The sequence below is a fragment of the Delphinapterus leucas genome, chromosome 7, assembly GCF_059928025.1.
Source record: "Delphinapterus leucas isolate spDelLeu-1000000601 "Yukka" chromosome 7, BTC_Dleu_Yukka2, whole genome shotgun sequence".
Lineage (NCBI taxonomy): Eukaryota > Metazoa > Chordata > Mammalia > Artiodactyla > Monodontidae > Delphinapterus > Delphinapterus leucas.
This window is the reverse complement of record NC_143135.1, coordinates 16,093,658-16,116,384: the sequence shown is the minus strand read 5'-3', so window position 1 is coordinate 16,116,384 and position 22,727 is coordinate 16,093,658. Positions and strand designations below refer to the sequence as shown.

Here is a 22,727-nt window from a genome sequence, read left to right as displayed (position 1 = left end):
TTGGTTGTTGCTGTTTCTCTTAGTAACATTGTAAATAAGATATTCATCCTTTAAAATTCTGTAGATGGTTAAGACAAAGTTGAATGAACATAAACCCTCACCTTCAACTAGTTTTGGCTTAATTGTTAACAGATCTTTTATAGGATTGATTCCTAGACCGCTGGTGGGTGGAGAACCTTTTGAATAAAATAAAAATAAAAAATGGATTTGAACCTGCTTTTATTTTTTTGTTTAGATACCATCCCTATTCAGATGGGCAAGAATCTGAATTAAATACAGTTTGCTTTGATACTGTCCTTTGCCTACAGACTTTTCAGACAGGTTTCAGTGATCTTGTTCAAGCCATCCTGACCGAATTGTACCAGTAAAATCTTGAGACCCAGCCTGAAGTGACTGGCTTACTGCTAAATATAGAACTCTTATTGCTTTGAACTGCTAATTTTGTTAGTCTATTGAAAAAGTTACTATTACTACTATCAGGTTTATCAGGCCCAATTCCTTATAAGCTAGAGCAGAACGACCGGAATTTCATTATCTTTTTGCGACTGAAACCTTTCCTTTCTGATGCTCTACAGTTTTATTAAACATTGCTGTCAGATTTGTTTATTATCCAATTATTACTCACAGTTTTTCCTGAACTGAATACTGAATCAAGGCATAGGATGGCTTTAAAGTAGTGGTTAAGAGCCTAGCCTCTGAAGTCAAATTTCCTGAGTTTGAATCCTAGCCTTACGTTGCTCTATGACCTTGCGCAAGTTATTTAACCGCTGTGAACTTTAAGCCTTCCCGCGTATCCCAGATGAGGTCTGGGACAGGCTCCCATAGCGCTCTGTACTTTGCAATGAAATAATTGTTTTAATCCTTTTTGTTTAGTGCCTTTCTCTTCCTACTGGATAGTTTGCTCCATGATGCCAGAAACTGCCTTTTTCTTTATGGTTTTTCTAGTTCCTGACACGTCTTGCACATAGATGAATGGTAAATTTTGTTGAATGATTAAATGAGCTCTCATTTAAGAGGTAAAGAAACTGAGATGTGTATCATGCGTGACTTACCCCAATTCATACATTTTCTGAAACAGTTATAAGTAGAACTCAAGTTTCTGGTCTCCTACGTAATAGTACTTTCCACTCTTTCTATTACACTATGAAAATTGAAGATCTAGAGAGGGGTTAAGCAATATCTACAAATAATTGTATTACAGAGGCAGAATACACACATACTTCAAGGGGCTAGGGAAATTGAGAGGCAAATAAAAAGTCCTTTTGCCAGGGGTTGGGTATAGAAAGGCTTAATGAAGGAGGAAACATTTGAACTGTCCCTACAGGTAGATCTTGGACAGGTCATTCTAGACATAAACAGCATTTTATGTAATTGTTTGTATCATCTTAGTCTTGATATCTTTAATCTCTTTTTTTTTCAGTAAATCTCTAAAATATATTTTAGCCAGCTAATGATCTTGTCTTATTTCAGTGAACAATGTGGGAATGTCATATGAGTATCCGGAATACTTTTTGGATGTTCCTGACTTGGACAGTGTAAGTCGTTCTTTATAGATTATGGTCACCAAAAGAATGCACGTAGGTGTGTGTGAGACAACATGGTATAACGTTCAGGCTCTGCACTAGAGTCCAGCTAACGGCCAAGGTTCACACCCTGGTCCTTCTACTCTACCTGAGTTACCTGGGGAATGACCCAACCATACTTAGTCTCCATTCTCCTGTCTGTAAAATAGGCAGCTTTACAGAGATGTTAGAAGGATTGAATGAGAAAATATTTATCACCTCATTTGTACAGGGCCAGCTTCAATAATAGCTCCAGTTTTTTATTATCACTTTTATTATATCAAAACAGCTCTGTTTAAGTATCAGGATTCTAAACATCAGTTTAAAAACCATAAATGTGTTAATATCAATATAAAGCAATATGGTTGATTCAGATAAACTAGGTCTACCAAAATGAAAGCTATATCCTTGATGCATGTATAATTCTTTAATAAAAACTAGAAAAGCAGATCATTGAAGGAATATGTAAATTTTAAAAAATTATGAAAATCTTAGATTCAATAATTTCTCCTTTCCATGTTAGCAGAGAGGAAACTGCATATTTATTTTAGGTTTAGTGTGTCTTTTTGCTTGCACATTTCACTTGTACATATACCTTGAATTTTGTATATTAGTATGAATTGCTGCATTTGGTAGAAAAGTACTATAACACAGAGTAAAATAAAATCTGCCTCTTTGTCCCAACTCCTCTCATTTTCCAGGTCCTTTATTGTATCTGGGGAAACTTTCAATGCATCTCTGGATCACTTACATATGTATCTAATATGGTTACTTCCATGATCAAATCTATATAAAATTATCAATATTTCTTTTGCAGACCATCAAGAAACTGATAAATGTTAATGTTCTTTCTGTTTGCAAGGTAAGCAGCTTCTTTATAAATATGTCATCTTCTTTTGTTTTTTTTCTATTTAAAAACACTGAATCAGTTTGTTCACTTCAGTCAGCTCTTGTTTTGATGTAAGTACATATTCCAGATGAAAGCAATCTATTTCCTCGTGTCTTCAAGAAATAGAACTAAATGCCAAACAGGTGTCTGTATAGTTTTACTTTTTAACAAATGAACATTTATTAAATGCCTCCTATACGCAAGCACCGTAGTAGGCCCTGGGACTATACAAACTAACTTAGGCTGAAGATAGATTGTTTTACAAAGTTTTCATCTACATATAATTCATCACTGATAAATTGTTTCCATTCCATATCCCCTGTGGCCTACTTAAGGTGATGAGCTAAAGGTTGTGGGAAAGCATTGTATGGGGAGTGTGGGACCATAGGGTAATGAGAGTGATTTTTATTAGCCACACATGAAAACTGCTCTCATTTCTAGTTGCTAGGCATTCATTATAGCCATGTCACTCGTATATGCCAACAAAAGACACCACAGCTAATATATGATAAAAGGACGAATAGATAAGAAGTATGGGCATCTGAACACCATTTCCCCTTCTTTTTTTTTTTTTTTTTTTTGTCACACTATGCGACATGCAGGATCTTAGTTCCCTGACCGGGGATCGAACCCCTGCAGTGGAAGTATGGAGTTCTAACCACTGGACTGCCAGGGAATTCCCATTTCCCCTTCTATTTTAGCAGTAACTACAATGAGATATCACACCTTGATTATACATACCAGACGAGAAGAAAATATTGCCTGAGGCAGAATTTCCATACGTAATGTTGGGTAGTTTAAATTTGAACATAGTGTTGGAAAAGCCTAATTATTTTCATTAACTCTTATATACTAATTTAAGAAAACCGAAAGAACATTTAGCTCAAAACTATTAGAAGTGACCAGATAAATAAGAACGTAATTATTAATTTTTACTCGATGGCATAGTCTTGATCCTTTTTTCTATTGTGATATTTAAAAGAAAAGCTCTCCTTGGGTCTTCATTTCCTGAGAAATCATAACCCTTACATGGTTGATTTCAAGTTAAAGGACCCTAAAATCTTAACCCTTGGTCAGCTTTTCATATATGGCCATGCTTCTCCCTGTGTAACATATATGTTGCTTTTAAAGTATGTAGTTAATTCAGTCTTTATAATTTCAGTCTTTAGCAATATGGTTGATTCAGGTAAACCAGCTCTACCAAAAAGAAAGCTACATTGTTGATGCATGCACACTGTGTAACATTTGGTAGCTTGCTACCTAAAGGCACCTCTAATGAATCATATTGTAATATGACAAATAATTTTATAAAACAAATAATCGCTGTATCTGTTTCGTTGTTGTTATTAACCAAGATTTTTTCTCAAGTAGTTTGTGAGGCAAACTATCAATACAAACAAGTGCATCTGTGATTAGCTTTGGATCAAGTCCCACATGCAGAAAATTAATGCTTTTAAAATGTGGTTAAGGGGACTTCCCTGGTGGTGCAGTGGTTAAGAATCTGCCTGCCAATGCAGGGGACACAGGTTCGAGCCCTGGTCCGGGAAGATCCCACATACTGTGGAGCAACTAAGCCGGTGTGCCACAACTACTGAGCCTGTGCTCTAGAGCCCACGAGCCACAACTACTGAGCCCGCGTGCCACAACTACTAAAGGCCGCGCGCCTAGAGCCCGTGCACTGCAACAAGCCACCGAAATGAGAAGCCCGCACACCGCAACGAAGAGTAGACCCCGCTCGCCGCAACTAGAGAAAGCCTGCGTCCAGCAATAAAAACCCAATGCACCCAAAAAATAAAGAAATTAAAAGAAACAAAGCAAAACAAACAAAAAATGCGGTTAATGTGCATGTATCTGTATAGTTTTAAAGGTATTTCCCTTGGCATACTATGTAAATGTAATCGTTCTTCAATAATCTGTATGAGGTTTCAAGTTAATTAAATAACTCCATCATTTACTAGTTATATGGCCTTGAGTGAATTACCCTCTGTACTTCAGTTTTTCATCTATAAATTGAGGATGATAATTCTCGTTACCTCACAGAGTTGTTTGGGGAATTAAACAAGGTAATATGTGTAAACCTCTTTAGAATAGTGCCCAGATCATACTAAAGCCTCTAAAAAATGTTTCTATTACTTTGTTAAACTCAGAGGTGATAAAGATTTTTAGTAAACATGTGCAACTGTTACTTTTTTAGCAAGCAAATTATTATTTTTTTTGGCTGCATCGGGTCTTCGTTTTGGGATGTGGGATCTTTTTGTAGCGGCGTGTGGGCTCTTTGTTGCAGCACGCAGGCTTCTCTCTAGCTGTGGCTCACAGGTTCCAGAGCACACGGGTTCTGTAGTTTGCAGCCTGCCAGCTCTCTCGTTGTGGCACTCAGGCTTAGTTGCCCCGGGGCCCGTGGGATCTCAGTTCTCAGACCAGAGATCGAACACGCATCCGCTGCATTGGAAGGCAGATTCTTTACCACTGGACCACCAGGGAACTCCCATAGCAAGAAAATTTTTTGATCAAAATTAATATCACTTCTAGTCTATAGTTTGTTTTATGGTTTTGCCTTTTGAAATGACTGATTTGTACTATTGTTTTAATAATCTTTTCTAATACATTTGGCCAAATGCTTAAAAATAATGAGAGTTAAAAAATAATGAGTTTTATTATGTACATGTGTTTCATAATATATTGTAATGAGTTAATCATGAAAAATATTTTCCAGTGTTTAAATCGTATTTTATAGAATTGTGGGGTTTTAAAAAATATCTTTATTGGAGTATAATTGCTTTACAATGTTGTGTTGGTTTCTGCTGTACAACAAAGTGAATCAGCTGTATGTATACCTATATCCCCATATCCCCTCCCTCTTGAGCCTCCCTCCCACCCTCCGTATGCCACCCCTCTAGGTGGTCACAAAGCACTGAGCTGATCTCCCTGTGCCATGCAGCTGCTTCCCACTAGCTATCTATTTTACATTTAGTTGTGTATATATGTCAGTGCTACTCTATCACTTTGTGCCAGCTTCCCCTTCCCCTGCTGTGTCCTCAAGTCTGTTCTCTACATCTGTGTCTTTATTCCCGGCCTGCCACTAGGTTCATGAGTACCGTTTTTTTAGATTCCATATATGTGCGTTAGCGTCCGGTATTTGTTTTTCTCTTTCTGAACTTACTTCACTGTGTATGTCAGACTCTAGGTCCATCCTATAGCATTGTTAATGCTAGCCCCAAATCAGTCTCCTGATAATTTTAATTCCTCTATCAGATAAACTGTGCGAAGTTTTTACTCTAGATACATTAGTATCTTCCCCTGAGATCTCCTGCTTGTCAGTACTTCTGTGTTTGTATACCCTTACACTCTAAAACCCTGGCTTCCTCTGTCTCCCAAAACATGCATTTTGGGCTGGCAGTCTACAGAATAGTAGTGATAAAAGGCCAAGGTCCTGACCTTGATCTGTGAGAACCAGTCAGCTTGCTGTGCTCTGCACTCGCACACCGCATCCTTCAAGCAGCATCTGAGCACAGATCTGCGTGTGCTGGTGGTGGTCACCGCGTGGCCCTGCTTAAGGATGAGCAGCACAGTGGCGGGAGGTGCGGATGAAGCACCACCAGTCCCACAGCACTGGAGAGGATCTCTCAGTTTTCTTTGAAGTAACGATGAAATAATAATGATGCACCAGTCCTAGTATCTTGACAAATTATAAAATGCTTCTCTCACCTCTTTATTCTTCCTCTTCCACTTTCTCTTTCTCCCATGGGCATGGATACTTTTTCCCACGAAATGAGTCAGAGACAAATGCCAACTTATTAAACATCATGCCCTATCATATTGTGAGCCATACTGATGGGAAGTATCACCAGCAGAAGGGCTGGATATATGCTTAAAATTTTTATACGTGAACCTCTTTTTGCAAGTCACATCCCATTGACAAAGCACTAAGGGAGTTTGCTATTTAAAACACTTTTTCGTTAAGCCAAATCATCATCCTTTAATTTATCTTTCACGTAGATATGCATTTTCCTGTCCCTTTGTGATAGGCACTTTTAGTGGAAAAACAATTCAAAATTCTTGATTTATTCATCATGGAATTAGTAACATCTGGAGGACAGCCAATTAGTCTTCACTGTACTATAGGCAAGATCCGGGTCATTACCATCTCTGTAACACGGTGGACTAGTGATGGTTCAGGTGTGGATATGGTTTGATCAAACAGCAGGAGGTGAGTGGTGTGCAGTGGCCAGAAAAGTAAATTAGGACATGATCGTGCAGGTCCTTGAGTGCTGTGCTCAAGAGGGCAGAGAGCCTTAAAGTAGAAACAAGGTGTGATCTGGTGTACATTTTAGAAAGACAGTTCTAGTGGCAGCGTGGCCTGACAATGTGTATTTTATGGTATGTGTGTTGATCTTGTACTGAGAAGGGGCATTCACCTTGATGGAGCTCTGTGTCTATCGCTCCCAGGTTTAGTGTTCTTTCGCGCTGCTGTGATTTGCCCTATAGTATATTTTGATGAATTGTGCCTGTTGTCCTTTAGTTGACTGTGTTATGTTGCAGGGCCAGGGCTACATTTTCAGTATCAGTGGCTGTTTGGAGCCCTGGGGTAACTTAAAAGATGAAAATTAGTCTGGCTCTAGAATCTTACAAGGTTTTCTGGTGGCTGGATATGTGGGGAACCAGGTCATGGATGTCTGCAGCCTAATGCCTTAATAAATGTATCGAAAAAGGCTTATATGAGAAAGAGAACAACCTCTTCTCACCATCAATATTGGTCCAAGTTTTTTCTCCTCACCAAACCACATGATAGGGGCTGACCACCTGAGAAGTGTGCCAGGAAAGATTGGAAAAGTCAGCTTGCCCTTGTGACCTTGGGTTTGGAGATATTTCCTGGGTAGGGCCCAGCATCTGGTTGGAAGCCTGTGCTGCCTCATGAGTACTGAATGACCTGGCTTGACCTTCCTTCAGGTCCAGGATTAGTGCTTGGTCCATGTGTTCCCATCCTGTATCAATAGTTCAGATGATAAAAATCGTATCAGTCCTCCATTCCAGTAGAGGAATTACAGAAGTGAAATATCCTGACCGAGGGAATTACAGGTCATCAGCAGATGAAGTGGCAATGAGTGGTCCCCAGAATATTGAGGAAGAAATATTAACAAGAATAGTTGTGACTGTAGACCCCTGATGTTCAATTAAAGAGTCCAGATTAGCTCTCCCAGGCCTTTGTCTCCCCAGTTCCATCTGATTATTTCACTTTTCATCTTATCCAATAATTTAGGATTATTCCTTTCTTCTCTCTCAGTGACTGCTTAACTGGGCTTTCCCTTTACCAGGTTAGTTGAGGTAACCCAAGGGGTATTTAGAAGCCTTGTTGCTTGCTTTACAGTTTTGCTCTTAATACCTTCAGGGTTAAATTTAGTCTTGTTCTTATTTCATGCAGAGCAGGAACGTGCCACGGTGAGGAGAGCAGTGGTGTGGAAATTCTACATAGGTGACTGATATGGCAGGTAGATCAGCCTTCAATTGGAAGAAAGGTCCTCCTAGCCAGGGCTTTTTTCCTTGTGATTTCAGATGTTCTGTGACTAAAATCTAAGGTAAGGCTTACTTCGCCTTAGGAACAATGACCTTCAGACCATAAGTGATGGAGTTTAGAGATAATTCTTTTAAATTAATTAATTTATTTATTTTTGGCTGTGTTGGGTCTTCGTTTCTGTGCGAGGGCTTTCTCTAGTTGCAGCAAGCGGGGGCCACTCTTCTTCGCGGTGCGCGGGCCTCTTACTGTCGCGGGCTCTCTTGTTACGGAGCACAAGCTCCAGACGCGCAGGCTCAGTAGTTGTGGCTTACGGGCCTAGTTGCTCCGCGGCATGTGGGATCCTCCCATGCCAGGGCTCGAACCCGTGTCCCCTGCATTGGCAGGCAGACTCTCAACCACTGCGCCACCAGGGAAGCCTGGAGTTTAGAGATAATTAACCCTCCAGTTATTGAGCTACACCCTTCTACAGTAGTTTCAGTTTTATGCCTGGAAGGGGTTTCCATCTCAGAATATGGAGAGTTTGCAAATGAAATTGTTGTATTGCTATTGGTTATTATTAGAGAAATCATGGAAAATGGGGAACGTGCCACAACTCCAGAGACAGGTATATACAAGTCCACTTTCAAACAGGTAGCACACTGAGCACCAATCCAAAGACAGGTTCTGACGCAGGTCTTCTTTGCATTGTTTGTTACTGTTTTGAGATCACTTGTTTTAACATCTGCCACATTCGGTGTTGCCTTCCTTCTCTAGGCCTGACTATCTTTGATTCCTTTAATGACAGACAGTTTTAGGACCTCAAGACCCCATAGACTCTACACTCCTTTTCAAATGAACATGGCCCAAACCATATTACCTGCACTTCCCACAGTTTACCTAAGTCTTCTGAAGGTACTGGGCCCTGAAGCTGCAACTGGGCTTGGTGAATACAATGTACGATAGGGAGTGGCCCTTCCTACACATGGATCCCTTAGGAGATTTCCAGACCATCATTCTGACAAATAGAGGGGATGTCCCAACCTTCTTTATTACCTTTCTTAGAGCAGAGAAGGAGGTGGGTGGAGGTGTGACCCAAGGAGAAATTTATTAACAACTTCCACTTACAGTGAAGTACCACTGAGTTTTGTTTGTTTTAGTTGGGAATGGGGAGGAGGAGTATTAAGCAGGGGATCAGAATTTAGTTCTTCCTTCATCAGATAATCAGCCAAAGTGGAAACTTGAAACCATGTCTTATTAGGAGTGGTTGAAAGAACTAGAGATGTTTAGCATGGAGAAGGGACACGTGACATCACACGCAGGCACATGCGTGCACACACACATCTAATCAAGGCTAGTTAGTTCAGCCTCCTAAGTATTTTGCAAATCAACTCACTTTTTATCCCCAGTGATAAAAGGTGAGTTCCCTTCTGATTCTAGGCCAGAGGTTGCAAATCAGTTGTCTGTGGGCTGGATGTGCCTACCAACATATTTTGGTTGGCTCCAGCTGTGTTTTCATATTGGGACATTTCATACCCAAATTTCTAGCTTCTCTTGGGAAAAATCTAAGACTAGGGTAACATAGACCTGAACTGCTGCATGGCGACAAGTGATCAGAGCTGAGTAACAGCAGAGCATGCTGAGTAATTAGGCCTGCACTCTCCAGATCACCACAGTCCCCACTAGTCTGACTTAAGCACTCATTTATGTTACCCACCTGGACCTTTTAGACATTGGAGTTGCTGTTCCCCTGTTCAGTAACTCCAAGTGTTCAATCTACTCAAACTGAATCATTGCTTGCTTGGTTGAGTTGAAGAATTTGAATGGCTTTGACTAAATCAATCTCTTCCATCCCTATGATTATCTGAAATCAAATCACTTGGAGTATGAGGCCCTTTGCATGCCTTTGAAAAGTCAGTTTTTTTCTCATAATACCACTATGTATTCATTGTACGTCACTTAGCCATAATGCTATGCCCTGCCCATGGGATAGACAATAATAATCAATGTTTGGATGGATGGACAGATGGGTGAAAAAGCACAGGAGAAGCGCTTGTTTACTTTTTCTTACATGGATTTGCCACTGGCATGTGACCAGTAGGGGGAGCCCTGTATTAATTTGGAAATCCATCAGAAGAATCTCTGTTCAGCAGTCTAGTTGTATTTAATTTAGGGATTATGCTAAGAATTTATCCTCCCGACTCTGCCCCAAGAATTCAAGTTAACAACAGTAGGAAATTTATAAACTGTAGGAAGGAGAGTATGACCCTCACCATTGCCCCCACCCAGGGCTTTTCAGAATGAAGACATTCCAAGTTAATATCTAGAGTCTTTTAATCCACTTGAAAGCAGCTATCATTAAGCTCTTAAAAATTTCCAAAATTGGGGGCACATTTAGCCCTTAGAGTCTCATAGGAATGGGCTGCTTCAGGCACAACCACAAAATGATGGGTTTGCCAAACTACATGACAACCACTCTTCCTATAGTTTTCATCTTAAAAAATGAGGGAGTAGTTGGAGATTGGTTCTAAGGTCCTTTCCAGCTCCAAGTAAAGCTAGTTTATAGGAGAAATGCCTTATAAATGGGTGAAAATGTAAAATTCTCTTTGAGAACTTTAGGAATTATTTTCTCCTACCTAAATCTGTCACTTTTGGAGAAGTCAGCTTATTTGGGGAAAATGTAAGTAATAGAAACTCTTAGCATATTATAAAATGCTAAACTTAGAAAACCAGTATGTGATGGTATGTTTTTTGTTTAGAGTTTATAAATTATGGCTTTAGTTTCATTATAATTAATTGGCATTCAGTTCTCTGTTCTGGAAAGTTCTTTTTCTTTTGTTAATTATTTTAACAAAATCAAACCAGAATTTATTATAAAAGGAAAAGTTTTTTATGGCGTGGGGCTGAATTTCAGGTTAAGTAATATGGGGTGAGGGGAAATGGCAAGGAGGGCTCATAACTTCCACAAAGACCTAAACATTAATAGAGAAGAAAACCAAACAATGCTCAGAGATCTCAAAGCACTCTAAAAACTTTATCTCATTAAGCTTTTCACCCCCTGTGCAGTAAGTATTCTGTTAGCCATACAGGTGAGATTCTAAAAATTTCAATTAAGTTGTATTCTTGGTACCACAGAGCTCAAATTATACCGTTTGTCAAAGGAAATGTGTGCTGTGTCATTCTAGTGTGACTTCAGTGGAGTTACCACCTCATTTCTCCAAAACAGGCATAGTGTAACGTCGTTGTTACTTTACGTAATTCTTTTCGCTATTATACTGTGATTTTAAAATTACTGCTAATGATTCCAGTTGAAAATTTGCTTAAGGCACTTGCATCTGTTTCCTTCTAATTTGTGTGGGTTCATTTTTCAGTTACTTGAATTCAGATCCTGTTTACTCCAAGCAGGTTTCTCTGGGGTAGAGGGCAGGGCAGAAGTGGACGAAACGGCTATTTGTGGTGTCCTAATTATTTGCACTAATAGCCTGGATTCCTGGGGCTTTGCCCAGATTCTACAGCAAGTTGTTACACTTCCTATTTATATATAATGGTGATACAGGTGTCAGTATTTGTTTTCTTATTTCACTAAAGTATCTTGAATTTTAATCTTTTCACTTGGCTTTTTAGTTATCTTTTTGAACACTATACAGTAGTGTTTTCTCCATACTGTTCTCTCCAAAATATGACCAAACACCACAGGTTACATGATATTAAAAAAATATATGTATATATTCCTCATAAAATTTTACTTTTTTTGTAATAACTATCAAAGTTTAGATTATACTTACATTGTTTTGGTCAATTGTACACCTATAATATTTGAAAAAATAAATCTTAAATAAAATTAATCTTAAAAATAATTTGCTTGTAAAAAGAAATTATTTGCTTGTGAAATAATTGCATAATTTGCTTGTGTTATCAGTTTTCATACCAAACTAAAAAGTGGGAAACTCGGATTGGCTTTTGAGTATAAAATAAGGTTCCTTCTACAAACTCTTGATTACTGATGCCAAAGAAATGAAAAGAAAAAAAGTTTATTCATGTTAATTTCTTTTAGAAATGACACTGATTGTGGGTGCTCTTCTAATTACAAAAGCAATACAAGCAGTTGCCAAAAATATGATAAATATTCCAGAATACTACAATGGATACATTTTAGTATAATGTCTGCAAGGATTTTTCTAGGCCAGCCAATGCATTTTAAAAAAACTTTTATTTTTTTATACAGCAGGTTCTTATTAGTTATCCATTTTATACATATTAGTGTATATAGGTCAATCCCAATCTCCCAATTCATCAAGCCAATGCATTTTTGAGTCAGCTTATCTCAACTGAATGATCTAATAATACTGATTTTGATTTTGTATGAAGTAAATCAGACTCTTATTTATTTCCCAGCCAGGATATACGTAGTTGTGGCAATAAATACCAGTAGATATTTCACTCTTGAGTAGAATATGTGGTGTCTCTGAGAGGAATTGTAAATTGAGCTATTGTTGGTGAAGACTCATTTATCTTTGTATATGTGTATACTCTATGGCCGGCTTGCATACAAAGTGATGTGATATCTTGTTATGAGATAACATATAGTGACCTTTCTCCCTTTGATTTTAGACATCTAGGACTTTTTTGTGGTAAGGATTGTTGAAACCGTCATAAAAAGTATACATAGAGAGGAAACATTTGTTTTTTTTCTTCTGCAAGAATTTAAAGCTCCCATTGTTGTAGAGGTACTATTACAGGACTTTTATCTACTTTTTAGGAAAGAATTAAATTTAAATTGTTTGCTGTATACTTTTGGAAACAGCCTTAACATAGAAGAAAACAAGAAGTCATGTTTACTACTAGTTTTCTAATAGTCTCAACCACTGAACTTACAAGTTATGGTAACCTTATTTTAGCGGTATCTTAAGAGGAACAAACATTTTCCTAGTACAGCAATTATCACCTGCAGATGGCCTAAAATGAGCATATTGAGTTAACTCCAGAAACAGCCTATAGGCTGTGAGATGGAGTTCAGATAGATAGTGAGATTTCACAGAAACACTTGGTGTATGGTATAAATAACCAGATATCAAGATACCAATTGATGCATATAAAGTAAAATGAGAATACTAATAGCTTAATTTAAATATCCTTTGTAAAACTTGACGTTAAAGAGAATTTAGGGGCTTCCCTGGTGTTGCAGTGGTTGAGAGTCAGCCTGCCGATGCAGGGGACACGGGTTCGTGCCCCGGTCCGGGAAGATTCCACATGCCGCGGAGCGGCTGGGCCCATGAGCCATGGCAGCTGAGCCTGCGCGTCCGGAGCCTGTGCTCCGCAACGGGAGAGGCCACAACAGTGAGAGGCCCACGTACCGCAAAAAAATAAATAAACAAATAAAAAAGAGAATTTAATTTGATGTTAACGTAGTGAAGCCTCTCTACTTAAACACAGAATACTGAGTTACTTGTATACACATAGCCAGATAAAGAAGGCTTGAAATTGAATTTATTATGACGTGTATTCTGAGTAGAAGGAAAGATAATTTAAGTATAAATAAAGGCATTAATCAATTTTATAAAAGCCGGCAGATTTCAGGTTAACTCTTCTTAGGCTTTTCAGTGTTGTTATATTTGATAGATCCGAGAAGATGGTCTATTTTATGGCAAGGAAAAATAATGTAGAGTCACAATTTAAGAGGAGAAACCAATGAACAGTGCAAAAGAATATAACTTCTTCATGAGTGGATTTCTGCTTTTGCTGATGAATCATTTGGTCATTGAGCATTCCAACAAGTACTTCTGGCCCTTTAATAGCCAGGTACTGAAAACACTGCTTCTTCCTTTGGGTTAAGTTATTAAAACTTCTTGAGTTTTAATTCACCTGTATAAAGAATATATTTTAGTGCTCGCTTCAGCAGCACATATACTAGAATTGGAATGATACAGAGAAGATCAGCATGGCCCTGTACAAGGATGACATGCAGATTTGTGAGGTGTTCCATATATATATATATATTTTTTTTTTTTTTTTTGTGGTACGCGGGCCTCTCACCGCTGCGGCCTCTCCCGTTGCGGAGCACAGGCTCTGGACGCGCAGGCTCAGCGGCCATGGCTCACGGGCCCAGCCGCTCCGCGGCATGTGGGATCTTCCCGGACCGGGGCACGAACCCGTGTCCCCTGCATCGGCAGGCAGGCTCTCAACCACTGCGCCACCAGGGAAGCCCGAGGTGTTCCATATTTTTGATGTTAACTAAACTTATTGTGGTAATCGTTTCACTATATATATATATATATATATATATATCTCATTATGTTGTATACCTTAAACTAATAAAAAGTTATATGTCAATTATATCTCAGTGAGATGGGGAGAAAAAAGACTATATTTTGAAGATGTCCACACATTGATGACCATCAAGACTGATTTAATGTTTAGCATGCTGTTGATATAATTTTGTAAGTCAGATTATATCTTATGGGGTTTTATTTCGTCTCTGATCATTTCCTGTATAATCTTTGCCATTCAGAAAGGAGACATTTAATATATGACATGCACAGTGTAAGGAAAAAATAGCTCCCAATGTGTGCATTTGTATTCCCTTAATATCCCAGCTTAAGGTGATATTTCTTATTGGACTGTATGTATGTGTACATAATATGTAATGTGTAAATGTTTATCTTGGGGAAAAAGCTGAGTTGAACTTTAAAACTCTGCACGACTGCTTATTAAATATTCAAATGGTACTGAGATCCCTGGTCAGAATAAAGGAATCCATCAGCAGATCTTGTAGACTTTCCTGGTAGTTCTCCAGATTGATCAGTGTCTACAAATCCCATCCCTTCTCTCCTTTTGTGTAGGAAAGCTGAACAGTTAGTGGCTACCCCTGTCAACTCTACTTATCTACTTTGCACTTAACAAGTCTCATTTCCTTACTGCAAATGCGCTTGTGCATGCGCACACGCATACACACACACACACACACACACACAGAGACACACACGCCTACTCCTAGGTGAGAACATTTTTATTATCAGTCTTCTCCTTCCTCATCCTGTTTCTAGTGATCTCCGGACTTCGGGGAACTGCATAATAGCTTCTTTTCACAAAATGCTTGGGGACCTCTTTATAATACATTAGCTAAGCATTATGGTCCCCTGATGAAATGTACTAAATAAAAAAATGTTTTCAGATACGGCTAAGAATGCATATAATCTATCCTTACAAAGAAAATCCTCCACAACTGTTACCATGCCTGATGTATGTCTGCTTGTAATACTAGCATGGGAAGCTGTCTGTGACGTAGTATGATATGCACATTGCATGATGTATATAATAGGATGCACATATTTTTACTTCTTTGTATATTTCATCCATTCAACAAAAACTTTTTTTAAATGCGTTAATTCTATAGCATATTGTAATTTCCTGCAGCTGTTTGCATTCTATTCCCTTGATTAGAATTTTTTTTCTGCCTAGTGAACTCTTATTTATTCTTTCAGAACTTAACTGAACCGTAATCTGTGAAGCTCTACCTGTTTCCCCGGTCGTAACTAGTCCCTCTCCTAAGCGTTGGTGCCCTTTGTCCTTACTCCTATTGTCCCAGTCATAGCATTGTCATGTAATGATTTATTTATATAAATATCTGTTCTCCTGCTCAGTCGTGAGCTCCCATCACCCAACCCTGATTCAAGTAACTAACATGTCTTCTACTGAATGGAAGAATGCCTGTTTATTACTTCGCATTGTTCCAGGCCATGAGTTGATAATGCATAGAGCATTTTGAGAGCTGTTTTATTTCCTGTGTCTGATAAAGTAACATCAAATGTATTTTGTGATTCCAGTTCTTTAATTCTTGTCCATATGCTTATTGAGATTTTTTTTAAAAACTTTATCAAGGGATAGTTTATATACTCTAAAATTCATCCATTTTAAGAGTACAGTTGAATGGTTTTTAGTAAATTTACTCAATCTTGCAATCATCATGGCACTCTAATTTTAGAACAATTCTTTTACCCTAAGAAGCTCCCAATTGAGGCACTTTAAAAAATTGCTGGAACCGTCCAGAAATTTCTGTGTGGTGAGTTGAATTGGATGACCTCAAAATGTGTCACTGTTTTTGGCTCTAAACTGTGTTGGGCACAACATACTTAAGGGAGGCCTACATACTTAGTGGTGCTGTGTCCTGAAAGAAGAGTGCACGCTGGCAATAAGGGACTTAATTTCCTTTCAGGGGCTTACTCCGTGGTGCACTCTGTGCTAGGTCCGTTATGTTCATCACCTTATATGAAATTCAGAATATAATAAGCTGTGATATAGATGCCTTCTTCATTTAATACATAAGGACTGCAGAGGAGGGTAAGAAACAAACTCGAGGTCACATGGCTAGGAAGTGGAAGGGCTAGGATTAGCTCTTTGGCCTGACTACATACCACATTGCCTTAAACATTCAGCAGCTATTGCTACATGTGGAGTGATTCCTATACTCCTATAAAAACATAAATCTTAGGAAACATGTAAGCCGATTTGAAGAGTTGTTATTTAATCTGAAAAGAGAAGAGCTGACTGTGTTGAAAGGATAAACTTTGAACTCAGCTTTTTCTTTGACTTGGTTCCATACAGTTTTGGGGGTTTCTTTTTTTTTTTTTTTTGGCTATGTTGGGTCTTCGGTGCTGTGTGCAGCCTTTCTCTAGTTGCAGCGCACAGGCTTCTTGTTGCAGAGCACGGGCTCTAGGTACGCGGGCTTCAGTAGTTGTGGCTCGCAGGCTCAGTAGTTGTGGCGCACAGGTTTAGTTGCTCCGTGGCCTGCGGGATCTTCCTGGACCAGGGCTTGAACCTGTGTCCCCTGAATTGGCAGGTGGATTCTTAACCACTGTGCCACCAGGGAAGCCCAGTTCCATACCGTTTGGTCTGAGGGTGAGTGGGCACATTCTGACTTGAGTCAAGCAGACCTAGAAGAGCGAAGAAATAGGGTCGTGTTTTAACAAACTATAAAATATTGAAGCCATTTGGGCTGTCAGCAGAATTTCTGATTGAGTTTGCTTTGGGGATTGTTTCTCTTTTAAGTCATGAAATGTTAACACTGGTTGGTCTTTAACAACTCACAAGGTCAGTTATGTCAGTTAGAATATTGGTTTGGCTGCTGTAGCAGAGGTTTAGTAATGGCTTAATAAAATAGAAATTTATTTCTCTGTTAGATAAAAGGCTAGGTGGGTAAGCAATGTTTGGCATAAGAGCTCCACAATCATTAGAGATCCTGCCTCTTTTTATCTCACAGCTCTGCCACCATTAGCACATGGCTTTCACCTTGGGGTCTAAGATGGCTGCTTTAGCTCCTTCCATCACTTCTACTTTCTAGCCATCAAGAGGAGGAACAGGCACAGAGGAGGACATGTATTTTTTTCCTCCTTTAAGGGCCTGACCAAGAAATTGCATGTATTACTTGTCATCTTATCAGATAGAACATAGTTATAGGGCCACATGCCCTGTGAGAGAGAATGCAGAAAATACAGTTTTTATGGCCGGCATATCCAACTGAAAATTCAATTGTTATATTAAGGAAAGAATGAATGTTGAGAGACACTTGGCATTCTTTGCCCCATCCTTCTATGAAGATGAGTTTAATATGAAAAGCATAGAGGGACTTCCCTGGCGGTCCAGTGCTTAAGACTTTGTGCTTCCACGGCAGGGGGCACGGGTTCCATCCCTGGTTGGGGACCTAAGATCCCACATGCAGTGCGGCGCAGGCAAAAACAAACAAAAGAAACCCAAAAAACGCCAGCGCAGACTTATATGTAAGCGCATACTTATATGTATATGTAGGAGGGAGACAGGGGACGCTTCAGGCCAAACTCTTTCTTAGGGTCTCTCCTTTTTTAATCTGGAAGATTTGACCAAATCTAGATACTTCTGTTGAAATGATTCCCCTAGGCTTTGAAGACACCACTTTGTCTGTTTAGAAGTTGCTGGTGTGTTAGTCTACCTTTTATGACGCAGTGTCAGTTTGAATTCGTGTTCTTCCTGGAGAAGTGTACGCAATGGCCCCAAGGTTGATATCTGGGTTGGGAGTACTCCAGAGCAGATTCTACGTTGGTCAAGTCTGGATGCATTTCCTTTCTTCAAAATATTTCTAGGAAAAAAATTCTCTGCTCGTCAGAGTGCTGTTTTAATTAAGACATTATTCAAGATAGAAAGCTTAAAGTTCCTGTGGTTGGCATGCATGCAAACTTTTCTGTAACAAAACAGCATTTGTTTCTTAGAGAACTGATGATATTCTGGAGTCCAGAGTTCATACTCCAACCTCAGTACTTAACTATGACGTGGCCTTGACTAAGCCAGTGGCTGTCTTAACTTTTCTTAGTTAATAATATCTTAAAACAGAGTTTAGAAGTACTTTCTTTCGTCATAATGTATGTAGTCAACAACTATGAAGTCCTTTAAGAATGTGGGTGTCCATGGAATTTTCTGGCAGTCCAGTGGTTAAGACTCCATGCTTCCACTGCAGGGGGTGTGGGTTCTATCCCGAGTCTGGGAACTAAGATCCTGCATGCCTTGCAGTGCGGCCAAAAATAAAAATAAAAAAAGTTAAAATGCTGGTGTCCTTGTTTTCATTGTTGGTTATTTGAGATGACAGATAACTTCAACTTTCTTTAAGGATGCATTTTACTCACAGTTAGCTTGAGCAACAAGAGAAATAAATGTGAAGATAGACCTAATACTTGCCAACATGTCACTTTATGGCATTCTTCTAAAGGCATTTTTGATAGGAAAAGGTTATTTTATCTCTTGAGATTCAAAAGCTTGAGTAAGTTTGGTAGGCAGGATATTTCTTGTGATAACATATGTCCTTTTCTGAGAATGTATTTTGGGAGACATAGATTTCACCATAAAGCCTTAATTGTTTGAAGATCTGCATGTCACTGTTACATTTCAGGCAAGACTAATTTTAGCCAAGTTCACTGAAAATATTTACAGTATTATCTCCAGTAATTTCATCTGATTCCTTTTTAGCACGCTTGCCGCCGGCAAATTATACAGAGTATATCAAATAACTGCTGTCTGTAGAAGTGGCGAGTGGTTTCGTGATTCCCTCCCTGTTTGTGTGGGTGAGTTCTCTCCACTCTCTCTGTAGCCTGCATCCTCACTGATGTTTTGTTTGTCTCTTTTGCAGATGACATGGTTGGTACTGCCTGGCATGGTAGAAAGGTGAGTCATAAGCTCACACACAAACACTAGAGCAACAGAGCTCATGGTTATTTATAGGGGAGAATCCTTACTTTGAAAAATTCATTAAAGTGACTAATGAGCCTCTCCTCCATGTCTTAGTGACAGAGTAATGTGCCAGGCGAGTCAAACGGTGGAGCATGAGTCATCTGGTGGTGGAGGCCTTTTCCACTCCATTCCCTTTTTATTTCCCTCTCCAGGGTTGTGTGGTTCCTTTACATCAGGATTAAAAAGTCTGCTTGAGTCACCATCACTAACTCAATTGCCTGCTGTTCTGAGGGGGCGATGGAGTTGCTAGGATATTCCCGGGAATACCTTCCTAAAGCTTTATGCTCTCAGAGCCCAAATCAGTGGACTTTCATGCAGCGAGACCCCATCCATCCTCTGGTGTTTTCTGTTCTTACTGGGAGAATGGATGTATGAGGGACTTGGGCATGTTAGAAAGTGATTATAAGATGTCAGCCCCCACCCTTGCCCTTGGAGGAAGAGGCTGTGTCCTCTAGCCCCAGCTGTGTTCCAGTTTGAATGGGCTTCCACTAGGATATGCTAGATGTCTTCATTTGTATTGAGAAATGTGTTGCTAAGTCCTTACATTTGAAATAGCGTGAAGTGTCAGATGGTAATTAAGCTCTGTTCCTCCCTTAGAGAAGCCTGAGTGATGGCTAAGCTTTCCAAGAAAACCTGTTGCAAGGAGCTGGGCTTGCTTGGTCATTTGCTAAATTTAGGGCTTCACAGTCATCCTTCCTCTGCAAAATAGCTTTGAGTTTGGAAGAGATCCAAAGGAGTCACAGCTTTGCAAAGGGGAGACCCAGGGACCCTACTTCTGTGAAGAAACCTCCATGACCAGCTTTAGGCAGGGTTTACAGCTCATGTTTATTGATTCCATGTTATGTGCCAGGTGTTGGATGAGAACTTGATATATGTTTGCTCATTTAACTCCGATAGCCTCCCACCATCCTACAAATGAGGACACTGAAGTTAGGAATCCATTTTGTTTTGCAGCTACTTTGTAGCAAGGCTCTTTCTTTGTAATGCATTTTACATGTGGTTTTGTATACTTTAATTGCTTTATTTTAGTAAAATTCCCCTTTAAAACCTTTAAACTACTTATTGATGGCCACAGTGGGAGTGTGCCCCTGAGTGTGTCAGGTATGGAAGTGATGGTGGTCAAACCAGACCAGAATCCTAGAAGATTACAGAGAATTAGGGCAGACAGCGTAGAACTCAAGAGGGATGAAGTTTGGGTCATCAACTTAATTCTAGTTTGGATATCTGCAAGTGACACAGTATTAATTCAGGTTAGTACATTCCATCCATTAAAGAAGAAATTTATATACCACAGAGGTACTGTAAAAGGAATTTTTAAGTGTGTTGGTAAAAATCATATCAAAAGAGATACTGGTTATGACCAGGAAAAATTAGATTCAAAGAGTCAGAGAATTTCAGTACTTTAAAATTAATTGAGACCAACCCCCCTCATTTGACATAAAAAGTGAGATCCAAAGAAACTGAGTGCCATGAGGCTACATAATTAGTTAGTAAATGATACAGACACAAGGTGCTCACACCTCTCTCTGTAGACCTGGCAGCCACGATCACAGTTGTAGCTGGAGCCTTAGATAAAGACAAAGAATGCAAAGGAAAGGATCCATCTGTTTCAACAGGCATTCACTGAGTAAAGTTTATCACAGAAGATGAATTGGATCCTTGCCTTTAAGAAATCAAATTGATTTTACACGGGGGTTGCAAAACGATCTGGTGGAAAGCCATCGTAGGCTAGGTATTGAAACTGATGTCACAGGGGTGATTGTGGCACCTGCTAAGAACTAGTCAGAAATGTAAGTGGGTTTTATGAATCGGTACTTTTGGATAGGAGAAGGAACAGCTATGTCTGCTTGAGTTAAAGGAGTTACTCGTTATATTAGTCAAGGCAGGCTAACTGCTATAACAGACCACCCCAGAATCTCAGTGGCTTAACACTCTAAAGGTTGATTTTCCCCTCACATCACAGTCTGGTGTGGATCAGCGATCGGGGCTCTGCTCTACCCAGTCATCCAGGGATCTCAGGTTCCTTCCATCTGGGGTGAAGGTGGTCCACTCTTCTCTTGGGCCTTGTGGTTCTCTGCAGAAACATCTGCATCCAGCCAGCAGATGAGGGAAGAGAGAGGAAGGATGATTTTATGGGTGGTTTCATGGGCCAGGCCTAAAAGTGGTGTCCCTCACTTCTGCCCTCATCCCATTGTCTAGGACTCAGTCACAGGCTACAGCTAACTGCAAGGGAGGCCAGAAATGTCATTAGCTGTGTGCCCAAGAAGAAAGAAAGACTCTAAGTTCACAGATCACCTGAAAGCATTCTTACTTACGTATTACAAGTGATTTGTTTATAGCCTGCCCTTTACACCATCCCCAAATGGCATAACTATGGTTGGTTACCATACGTAGGTTTCATATCTCCATTGAGGAACAGCAGGGTTCTTTGTTGTTGTGGGTTTTTTCCCCTTTCACTGATTCTACTTCTGATGTATGCGATTTTCCAAACCCTCTAGAACTATAGCCTAGGGCCAGCTGACTATCACTAAACAAGTCTCTATAATCAAACTAAGGTATTATTATCATACAAGTAAAAAGTACATAATTATGTTATAGAGGAAACTTACTCTTTCCACTTCCCTGGAATTATAAACATTTTGTACAGCTGGAGCCAGGAGGTGGTTGCCATAACAACCGTGGAAAAGCTAAAAATAGCCCCTTTCATACTGTATTGCTTAAGGTGGAATTATGACATGTTATGGTGTTTTAGGGCAGGCAGTTCTCTTTCATGTGGGAAATGTTTGCAAACTTTCTTCCACAAAGCAATATTTGTATAATGTATTTGGATCGCTGGTTCTAATTATATATCTGACCTCCGTGATCCAGGATTCTTTTCTGACATGGAGCCCTGTTTTGATATGTTTCTCAGTCTTTTTGAGAATCTGTTAGAGAACTGTCTGTACCAATTTCTGTGTTATGTTTAAGCTTAAAAAAAAAAAAAGTAATGACCCTCCAAGAGCACACTTATATGCTCCCTGATAAGAAGCGAAAATATGAAGAATTGGGATGTAGTCTTTTGTACAATCTCCCTTGTCTGCAGTCACACTTTGTATCAAGTAAGCAGTCCACATTAGGACCGACCCTGCGTTCCATTGCTTCACAGCAGCATTTACACCTCCCCGTCTTCCCCCCCTCACCTGCAGTGTGGAGCAGTGATGAGAGGGTCCCAAGGAAGGCAGAAATCAGTGACTTATTTCATGGAAGACCTGTCATTTCCTCTATGACAATAGTATTTTTGTAAGAGCTGTGCACAAGGATACTACAACAGTCTGATAGAATAGTGGGGTATGTAAGGAAGAAAAGAGGCTTGGGAATTTTTTTTATCCAAGTGATCATTAAGGAGAGTTTTCTAATTGGGGATTTCACAGGACAGAGGAAAGTCTAGAAAGCATAGCTATAGGAGGCTATGAATATAAGGTACTGAATTTTATAGGGTTTTGTGTGTTTAATGTCTCGCTTGTGGGAGGGCTAGTCATTGAAGAGAATAATTTTGGAT

The 22,727-nt window shown here is 39.5% G+C and overlaps 1 protein-coding gene and 1 non-coding gene across 4 annotated transcripts in view; both read left to right on the top strand.

The window, feature by feature from the left end:
• The window catches only part of HSD17B12 (hydroxysteroid 17-beta dehydrogenase 12), a 162,473-nt gene that overhangs the window by 119,705 nt on the left and 20,041 nt on the right, over positions 1-22,727 (top strand). For 2 of the 3 annotated variants that reach the window (XM_022592210.3, XM_022592211.3), the window contains 3 exons: positions 1,471-1,535; positions 2,380-2,424; positions 19,089-19,123. In XM_022592210.3, coding sequence (XP_022447918.2) covers positions 1,471-1,535; positions 2,380-2,424; positions 19,089-19,123 — 145 coding nt within the window. The remainder of the gene's footprint in view (positions 1-1,470; positions 1,536-2,379; positions 2,425-19,088; positions 19,124-22,727) is intronic. The other variant, XM_089914910.1, reaches the window with a different exon arrangement.
• Positions 13,823-13,928, top strand: LOC115804146 (U6 spliceosomal RNA). Its single transcript, XR_004024999.1, has one exon. It is a non-coding gene; the product is annotated as a U6 spliceosomal RNA (small nuclear RNA).